The sequence below is a fragment of the Sinocyclocheilus rhinocerous genome, unplaced genomic scaffold (assembly GCF_001515625.1).
Source record: "Sinocyclocheilus rhinocerous isolate Xijiao unplaced genomic scaffold, SAMN03320098_v1.1 scaffold1677, whole genome shotgun sequence".
NCBI classification, from domain to species: domain Eukaryota; kingdom Metazoa; phylum Chordata; class Actinopteri; order Cypriniformes; family Cyprinidae; genus Sinocyclocheilus; species Sinocyclocheilus rhinocerous.
In genome coordinates, this window is record NW_015646345.1 from 101,167 (window position 1) to 111,756 (window position 10,590).

General features: G+C 37.2%; 1 protein-coding gene across 4 annotated transcripts in view; it reads right to left on the minus strand.

The window, feature by feature from the left end:
- Positions 1–2,524: 2,524 nt before the first annotated feature.
- Positions 2,525–10,590, minus strand: part of LOC107707326 (sentrin-specific protease 6-like) — a 34,041-nt gene continuing 25,975 nt past the window's right edge. For all 4 annotated transcript variants that reach the window (XM_016511314.1, XM_016511313.1, XM_016511316.1 and 1 more), the window contains 9 exons: positions 8,730–8,846; positions 8,466–8,588; positions 8,264–8,356; positions 7,913–8,106; positions 7,755–7,828; positions 6,874–6,962; positions 6,400–6,468; positions 6,058–6,208; positions 2,525–3,261 (listed from right to left, as the gene is read on the minus strand). In XM_016511314.1, coding sequence (XP_016366800.1) covers positions 3,046–3,261; positions 6,058–6,208; positions 6,400–6,468; positions 6,874–6,962; positions 7,755–7,828; positions 7,913–8,106; positions 8,264–8,356; positions 8,466–8,588; positions 8,730–8,846 — 1,126 coding nt within the window. In that variant the 3' untranslated portion in view covers positions 2,525–3,045. The remainder of the gene's footprint in view (positions 3,262–6,057; positions 6,209–6,399; positions 6,469–6,873; positions 6,963–7,754; positions 7,829–7,912; positions 8,107–8,263; positions 8,357–8,465; positions 8,589–8,729; positions 8,847–10,590) is intronic.

Here is a 10,590-nt window from a genome sequence, read left to right on the forward strand (position 1 = left end):
GATTTCTCGGACATACACAAAATGGATGATTTAATGTAAATGCATGAGCAAAATATTTTTTAAAACACCTTTCTCATAATTTAATGCTTATTTTGGACAAATATTTATAAGAAATATATACAGAAACATGTATTTTAGAGCTAATCTGAAGAGCAAAACCTCACATTTACCAAATCGGAAAGCACAAAAACAGCAAATTCCAGTATAGAATATGCCATTTTTGCAAGATAAAAGATGGATATCTGTTGGATTTTTGTATTAAATTAATTAGAAATGTCCCCTGATATAAAACCGATCATTGTTTGAAGTGAAACGTTATTGAAAAATTAGTCAAACTGATAATAGAGTCCGTGGACATGACATGTACCCCTAATTATAGAATGCCTCAAAAACACTAACTTGATGAGATTCATACTTGGCTTTAATAAACAGAATACTGATTACATTGTTATTGTAAAAATAACAATGTAATCAGTAGACTTAGACTACCCCAATACGCATATCTAAATCTCCACAGATGTTTTGATTTGGAATAATAAAGATATAAAATATAAAAACAATAATTTTTGAATATTGGTTTAGAAACAATTATTTTATTGGTGACTGAAATGATGTTTCACAGTTATTTATGGTCATAAGAAGATTTAAGAAAGATATTGTCTTGACTTGAATTGTAATTTGAATGACGAGAGTATTTTTCATCTTTGACTGTATTTGTAAAAAAATTTTGTTTTTATATTCTTTCTCTACATATTTATAAATATAACATGTGACGCAAGTTCACCAAAACATGTTGATAACAGTTGACGGGTCAATTAATCTACTCTATGTGCAGACAATAATCTAGATAAAATATTGAAGAGGAGAAGTTATGACTTTCCACACTGTCTTCAAATTTCCCTCCAAAAAAGGAAAATACATCATGTGATGTTGGACATGTGACTTTGGAACAAACCATTGCTGATTTATAGGGGGTTTTATAGGGAGTAACACAGTTGACACTGATTTCTCGGACATACACAAAATGGATGATTTAATGTAAATGCATGAGCAAAATATTTTTTAAAACACCTTTCTCATAATTTAATGATTATTTTGGACAAATATTTATAAGAAATATGTACAGAAACATGTATTTTAGAGCTAATCTGAAGAGCAAAACCTCACATTTACCAAATCGGAAAGCACAAAAACAGCAAATTCCAGTATAGAATATGCCATTTTTGCAAGATAAAAGATGGATATCTGTTGGATTTTTGTATTAAATTAATTAGAAATGTCCCCTGATATAAAACCGATCATTGTTTGAAGTGAAACGTTATTGAAAAATTAGTCAAACTGATAATAGAGTCCGTGGACATGACATGTACCCCTAATTATAGAATGCCTCAAAAACACTAACTTGATGAGATTCATACTTGGCTTTAATAAACAGAATACTGATTACATTGTTATTGTAAAAATAACAATGTAATCAGTAGACTTAGACTACCCCAATACGCATATCTAAATCTCCACAGATGTTTTGATTTGGAATAATAAAGATATAAAATATAAAAACAATAATTTTTGAATATTGGTTTAGAAACAATTATTTTATTGGTGACTGAAATGATGTTTCACAGTTATTTATGGTCATAAGAAGATTTAAGAAAGATATTGTCTTGACTTGAATTGTAATTTGAATGACGAGAGTATTTTTCATCTTTGACTGTATTTGTAAAAAAATATAGTCTTGCAGAAGTAAATGCAGACGTCAAATAGATGTCTCTGAGATGTACGTGTGCTATCAGGGTCGTGAATACGCAATTTTGCAACACAGACGCTGTTTTGGATTTACTACATTAAAGCTGCTCTGAAGCGGTCTGTATTGCAAAAAGCGATACATAAAAATAACTTGGCCAATTTATTTTGTAGCAAAATGTAACTATATTATCATTCAGCTCTTTACATGAAGTTTGATATATAAGATATTATAAACATTAACATCATGATTTTCTGTAAAGCTATTTTGAAACAATGTGTATTATGAAAAGCATAGTGGACAACATTTAGACTGGTGAGCGTCCATGAGCTACCAAGATTGGTTTTCTCCAGAAATACTATCGACCTCCTTGACTCGAACAGATATGTTTTGATGGCATCACAGTCAGAACATTATCATTCATTCATAAGGATGTCAACCAGCACATCCTTTGTGTGTTCCAGACAATGACTATATGGACACAAATGCTTAGTAAAAGAAGTGATGCCTATAAACCGTTTCACATGACTCGAGTCAGGGCTTCAACACATCATGCAACGGTTTGAGCTCCACAGGCTACACTTCTAAAAGTCTACAGCAAACGGTCAAAATTACATCTGACTGATCTTTGAGCTTTGCATTACCATGCCTTCTTGAGTTTATGCTTTATGGAATTAAAACACGAATCATGTGTAAGTGCCTCGAGACTCCAAATGTTTTGAATCAATTCAAATATGAAAACAAGATACTCATAAAGAAGCAAAGGCTCGTTTTTGACACTTCATATTGTTGTATTAGACTGTACCAAGGCAAATGTGCACTCCTGAATGGCAAGTAGCAGAACATTGAAAAATGATTTCTATTTTGTTGTGGACACAAAGTTTGCTTGGATACTAATTTTACAAAAAATGCTTTCATTTCCTTCAGAGGCATGAAATCCAAACAGAACACTGAACAGTACTGTATTTATAACCCTCTAGGCACATTAGAGTAAATAATCAAGATGAACACAAACTTTTATTTTACAGATGGTGCAAAACTGAACAATAAATGAGAAGTAAAACTGAAAAGGCAGCAAAAAACGGCAAAGTAAAAGAAGCCTAGCTTATGTACACAATGCATTCGATACAAATAAAAAAACAAACCACTCTTCTTTTCAAATTTCATATCATCAAAACTATAAGAAGGTCATAAGAAATAACGGCAGAGTTGTCCAGCAGCATACAATCACACAAGGCCCTGATTGGCTTTTAGTGTTTCTAAGTCATGTGATGGTGAAAGCGTAGCAGCGTGGGCGGAGGTCAGGAGCTGATTGGAGGGATGAGATCAGCTGACTCTAAGGTATCCTCACAGGGGCTGTGGCAGCCATCTGTCTGTCCAGAACTCTCCAGATTGAGCTGCTGCTGAGTCTGAAGCTTCAGAATGAGCTCCTTGATCTCGTCCCGCTTGGTTTTCATCCGTTGCTGGGGAAACCAATCCAATAAATTCATCGGGAGATGAAAGCTTGGAAGAGGACTCTGAAAGAAAAAAAATAAACAGAATAAATAATCAGCATCAATTATTGCATTAGTTACAAAGTCTAAACGCAACAGTTCTATTTGGATATAAAGGTCACTAAATGGCTTCAATGTAAATGTCTGTTTTTATAATCTTTTATTATCATGCAATAGTAATTCTCTTCTTCTGAAGCAACTTTTTTGCAGACACAAGTCATTGTAGGGGTGCAACTATCAATTATTTTGTATCTGTAGATGATTTCTGTTGGAATGAAATAATGGAAATAATTGTGTGACTTTCTAACATTTACAGATGATGATACAACCATAAAATATAAGTTATGTGCCGAGGAAAACCGGTCTCAAACGCATGAAACGGCACACGCATCCGTCAAAGCACCTGACAGTGCAAGTGTCGTCCGCAAACATCAGGAGCTTGACAGCGGGATCTTTAGAGGTGCAGTCATTTGTGTAGAGGAAGAAGAGCAGTGGGGAGAGCACACACCCCTGAGGAGCACCAGTGCTGATGGTGCGGGTGTTGGATGTGAGTTTTCCCAGCCTCACTGTCTGTCAGGAAGCTGGTGATCCACTGACAGATGGAGGTGGGTACAGAGAGCTGGGTCAGTTTATTCAGAAGGGTATCCGGGATGATGGTGTTAAAAGCGGAGCTGAAGTCCACAAACAAAATCCTTGCACAAGTCCCTGGTTTGTCCAGATGTTGGAGGATGTAGTGCAGTCTACGGTTGCACGGTTTACTGGTACTACTTTAGTCGCGATACTAAGGCTCCAAAATACTGGCGGTGCCACTGTATTTTTTAAACGGTAGTATCGTCATTACGGTTCTACTGTAAGTAAAGTTGTTTGTGGGGCAGTCGCTAAAATGTTCGAACACTTGTGCCTGCAAATAAACAATACAAAAGCATCTTTTTTTTGGCCTGTTGCCCTTAAGGGCGCAAAATGCTGTGTAGAATTCGCGCCTTACGCCGGTTTCACACTGGATCTGCAAGCAGAGCGGAGGCAGTGCAGAAGCTGTGTGCATGCACAGCGGGAGCAGCACGCACCCATTGTGCTTCTACACTGGCAGCGTTTGTCACGCACAGCTGAACCGCGGCTTGTACTGCAAATACAGACAAGAATCGCCCATAGGGTGCTATTTTGAGACACCATGTATATGAACTAAAATATGCTATTAACATACTATCTCTGTATTAAAAAAAAATTAGTTACCACCCACAAGATGGGTTCAAGTGGTACCTAAATACATTTTTTAAAATACATTTTTAGTTCATATTCATGGTGTCCCAAAATAGCACAGTTGAGTACACTTAGATGTTCTTAAGATTACCTTAAGAAGTACTAAAGAATAAGTTTTAGTATATTAAGTACAAAATTAGTGTGCGAAAATAAAGCACTTTAAGTACATTGCAGTAAAACTCATTCAAACCATCGGCTAAAAGTTGATTCTCCTCAGTGCTGGGGGATGGGGTCCTGTAGCTGGTGATGGCTTTCAGACCCTTTCCACACTAATGTAGGGTCGTTGCTTGAAAACTGTTTTTCAGCTTTTCAGAGTAGCTTCTCTTAGCTACTCTTTCTCCGTATTAAGTGTGTATTTGGCCTGTTTGTACAAGGCTTTGTCCCCACCCCTGTAGGCATCCTCTTTGGCCTGGCGAAGCTGTTTTGAGTTTTGCACTGAACCACGGTTTGTCGTTGTTAAATGTTATACAAGTTCTGGTGGGAACACACGTCCTCACAGAAACTGATGTAGGATGTCACGGTGTCAGTGAGCTCATGCAGATCTGTGACTGCAGCCTCAAAAACACCCCAATCGGTGCAGTCGGAGCAGGCTTAAAAATCCCGCTCTGCTTCATTAGTCCATCTCTTTACAGTTCTTACTACAGGCTAAGCAGATTTAAGTTTCTGCTTGTAGGCTGGTAGAAGATGGACCAAACAGTGATCAGAAGAAGGACCAAAGTGATCAGAGAGCCCCAGAGCCGCTCAGGGGACAGAGTGGTATGCATCCTTTAAAACTGTGTAGCAATGGTCCAGTATATTGCTGTCCCTTGATGGGGCATGTGATGAGCTATCTGTATTTAGACAGCTCGCGTGTGAGATTAGCTTTATTAAAATCACAGAGAATGATAATAAAAGTGAGATGCTGAGATCAATTAAAACAATTCTTGCAAAAAACAAAAATAAATAAATGTTTTCGCAAAAAACAAGCTTGTCATTCTTTTTTTTCTTTTTTCCACAGCCCAAGAAAGCGGCACTTGACAGCTGGCGAAAGTCACAGTTGTATGACAATTCTGTTAACACTTTAGTTTAGGGACCAGTTCTCACTATTATCTAGTTGCTTATTAACATGCATATTACTAGCATATTGGCTGTTTATTAGTTCTTATAAAGCACATATTAATGCCTTATTCCGCATGACCATATTTTAGATCCTTTAATCCGACCCATACCTAAACTTAACAACTACCTTACTAACTATTAATAAGCAGCAAATTAGGAGTTTATTGAGGCAAAAGTCATAGTTAATAGATAGTTAACAGACAGAATTGGTCCCCAAAGTGTGACCAAAATTCCCTATTAGATTTAATGTGAAAATATCACATTGCAATGTCATTCATCTTTACAAAGCTTTCTGGGAAGTGTGAATGAAAGCACAGAATATGAGGAAGCTCTGGGAGTGTGAGTGAACAAAATCATGCATTGCCAGGAAAGGGTTTTTTTTTTTTAATCTCTGTGACTTTATTGTGGGGGAACCAATGATGTCCAGTCCACCATTAGATACACAGTTCCCATGTGTCCTCTCACCTCGAAGAAGCTCTCCACATACTGCAGCACATAAACTCCACAGTCACTGAAGTTATCCTGCTGTGGCACACGAGGACTCGAGCCCTTCATCATATCCTTCCCAAAACTCCTCTGGGAGCCTTTCTTCACCTCCCACTCCACCTCTAGATACCTGCACAAACACCAGGACAAACTCGCACTAATACTGATACCAACATAAGTGAGAACTTATTAAGTTAAGACTCCATGATTCTCCATTATACCTACAGAAAAACAACTATATGCAAAACATCTGTGATCAGAACATCACACATCCATTTAAAGGTTTTATTTTCGCTAGTTTGTGTGGAAGTGGTAACTTACTCTCGTAACGTTTTTACCACAGTCGAGCGGGTTGGTCCACGCAGCGAGTCCATGATCAGAATACAAGGCCTGAGGATTTTAATACAATGACAGTGAGTGCTGAAAAAATATACATGTCACAACTTCTCAACAGATATATGAAAGCTGATTTATTTTAAATTCAGGAATTGAAAATTCATAATTAAACTCTAAATGGTACACAACCCTGGTTTGGGTTTCCGTTTTCCATCACTGTTTATAATATAGTAGTTCAAACTCTTCTGTAGCTTTCAAAGTGTAAACAGGTGTAACGTTTGTTGGGTAAAAAAGGCTAACGAATGCAATTAAAATGTTAAACATAGTTCATTTTTTTGACCTGTTCATCTAAATTGATGTAACTGATTCACTCTACGTTCTAAAAATATCAAATTGAATCGCCATATTTGATATAATGTATCAACTATGCAAAGTTATGTGAGAAATATCTGCGCTCACTGTTTGCAGATGGTGGGTTTGGACGTCCACTCTGCTTTGTCAAAGCTCCCACAGTCATCAACCAAACTGTCATCTTCACTACACTCGTCCTGAAAACAGATAACAACATGTTCATATGATGTGAGACAGACACAGACAAAACTCCCAAACGTCATCCAAACACACCCATGGCACGCCACATTACTTGTCAAAATCTAATATACACAATACACACACATTGTTGTAGATAATTATAAAATTGTATTTTTCCGTTATGAAAGTAAGCCTGTTTCTTAAAAAATTGAATTATGTATTCCAGTAAAACTTATCTGTAATCAGTAACCTAATCTAAACATCACAAAATTAATGTAATCTGACTACTTTTAGTTAGTTTTGAAAGACCTCATAACCTTTTATGTAAATAAGAAGGAACTCTTGAACAAATGAACACAATGTTAAAAACTAAACTGCTTCATTACAATTTCTATTACCCAAAATAGTTTCATTGTGCCTTGTCACCAGCAGTTTGCATGTGCAACCTTTATATTTACACTGTACGTACTGTACCATTTAAAAGTTCAATATGGGGTCAATATGATTTTTTTGAAAGTCTCAATTTTAGCATCACATGATCCTTCAGAAATCATTCTGATATGTTGCTCAAGAATTGCTTCTTATTATCATCAATATAACACTAACAAACTAACAGTTGTGCTTTGTGGAAACGCTGGTCATTTTCTTTTAGGATTCCTTGATAAATAAAAAATTCAAAAGAACAGCATTGTAACATTGCACAGAGAAAACGAATAAATCTATACATCCCTGCAATATACACTCATTTTGACGGCAACATTACAAAGTCAGTTTTGAAACCACAGATCAGCCAAACTGAGGTGACTTACCTGACATGAGCTTTGGTCATCAGAGGGATGGGAGTCATCTGTTCCATAACACTCGATTATTCTGTGTAAACCATCTGCAATCAACACCAAACAGAAGTCAAGCAGTGACACAGCGGCAGTCTGTTCCCGGTCACTCGTGTAGGCTTGCATGTGCTCACCTGTGTACTGCGGCTGTCTGTTCACATCAGCCGCAGATCTGACGTCGTCCAGCTCATCCGAACCTCCATCGGCGGCTGGGCTGGAGGAGACAGCAGTGCTATGGGCTTGAGTTTGAGGCTGGTACAGTGGGTTTGGCTCAACATGAGCCTTCTCCAGACCCGGAAAACAGATTATGGCGAGATACCAGTGTGCACTAGACAGACACAGAAAGACAGGTCATCAGATTAGAAGTCAAAAAATATGACACTTAGGCAGCTGAAGCAGGACAATTTAACATGTTAGTATGAAATAACCCAAATAAATCAATAAAAAGCAACTGAAGATTTTAAACTAAACAAACAGTGCCTTACGACTCATTGATGGGCACAAAGATGAAGTCTTTCTGGAAGAGATCCACGTGACGTGTCCATGTCTTCACTCTGTTGTGTTTCCTCTTCTGTATGCTGCAACACATCAAAACGTCACATATGTAATCAATCTTAGTACTAAACACCAGCACAGTAACTAAGCTCCAAGGAAATGCGAGTGTTTGAGTAAATGACGTGAGCTCACGGTAAGTTGGACGTGTCGACTGCGTTTCTCCGCTCTCTCTGATTGAGTCTCTTATAGAAGAATGAGCTAAACACATGACTGCGGACAGCGTCTTCCTTCTTCAACTTCTCCAAAAACAGATATCTAGTAGCACACGTTTATCAGATAGTCAAATTTATGCCCACATACAAAAAACCTTTCATGAGGTCTACATATTTAAAAGAAAAAAAAAAAGCACTGTATTTGGTCACAACAATTATTATTGATTGAAATAAAGATAATGACTTTAAGTAGAAGTCGATGATGACGTCGTTGAGGAACTCTCCGTCGTTCAGACAGTGAAGGTCCTCATTGGTTACTGAGATTCCTCCTTTAGCAGGCGGCGGGGGGTAAACCAACAACCTACAGAAAAACACAAAAACAGCCGTAAGAACTTCAATGCGTCTTTGTCGTCTTGTATATGTAAGGAATATTTCTTCTATTGGCCCTGTCTGTTCATAGGCTCAGATTTTCACTTGCCTGCCAAAACTGTCACTGGCCCACCACAAAAAAAAATTGAAATTGAATTCAAAATTCAATTTCAATACCAATGAAAGAATTTCTAGCCTAACTAACTAATACGCGGTTTAGAGAACGGCGTTCACTTTCACATCTTGTCATTTGAATGGTTTAGTGCATAGGTCTTCAACCCTGCTCCTGGGGACCCACCGTCCTGCAAAGTTTATTTCCAACCTGCTTCAGCACACCTGGCCTGTCTCTTTACAAGTGATCCTGAAGACCTTGATTATCTGGTTCAGGTGTGTTTGATTAGGGTAGGTAGAGCTGAACTCTGCAGGACAGTGGGTCCCCAGGAACAGGGTTGAAGACCTATGGTTTAGTGTCTTGAATGTTTAAATTTGTGACAACGCACAATTTCGTTAACTGTCCCATGCATCTTTCATGTTGGCCCTGGGCCATCGAGCAGGGTTCACTTGTTTGAAAGATTGTTGGGAAAAAACAAACGAAAAAAATTTATTTTGAGTGTATTTAAATATATATATACATATGTATTAGGGGTGTAACGGTACACGTATTTGTACGTGTGTTAGAAAACACTCTCTGTCTTGAGAATGCCTCACCCCTCCTTTTTTTCCCCTCTCTCTTATTCCCCCTCCTTTCTTTCCCTCTCCCTCTCACTCTCCCTCCTCTATCTGTTCTCTCTCTCTTGTATGGTGTTTTAATGTCTCTTACTCACATTCGAGCTATCACGCCTCAGTTCAAACGGCAGCGCGATCATCTCATCCTCTTTACTACTAGTTTTAAAGTGAAATAAACATGAATGAACATCTCATGCCTCCTTTAATCGCTCAAACAATGTTTCAACTATGGAAAATGGCAATAAAACAGCTTGAAAACAAAATATCACATAGCATTTCCTTTACCTCAGTCATCATCAGTGTCCACAGCTCGTTAGTGCGCTATAAATGAAGTCTAGAGAAGAGCATTTCACAAAATATTAGACTATATACTCATTCCATTTTACTTTACCTGTTAGTGATGTCTTAATTATTTAATGTTTAAATAAATCTGTTATGAAACACAGCATTATGTGCAATTTACATGTTTGCATAAATTTTTTTAAGTTGAGTGTTGCTTGTTTAGAGCATAAGCCTAGGTAGATTTTTATGCCCTAAGAAGAAGAGCATTTCACAAAATATTAGACTATATACTCATTCCATTTTACTTTACCTGTTAGTGATGTCTTAATTATTTAATGTTTAAATAAATCTGTTATGAAACACAGCATTATGTGCAATTTACATGTTTGCATAAATTTTTTTAAGTTGAGTGTTGCTTGTTTAGAGCATAAGCCTAGGTAGATTTTTATGCCCTAAGACAATTGTAATTATAACAGAGTTTACTTAAAGAAAGAGCAATTTGTTCAGTAAACCACTGTTTAATGGAAAATAAATAAATTAATTAAGTTTTTCCCCCCGATTGTCATGTGCATTTTGATAGTAAAGCCGGTTCTGTAATCAGCAGGAAATCATCATCACGTGCTTTCAGAGGGAGCAGAATTTACTACACATAGCCGTAGTTCACTGACAAGTTACGCAAAAAAATCGCAGACGATTTTATTGCGCGATTATGAAATCGAAGAAATCGT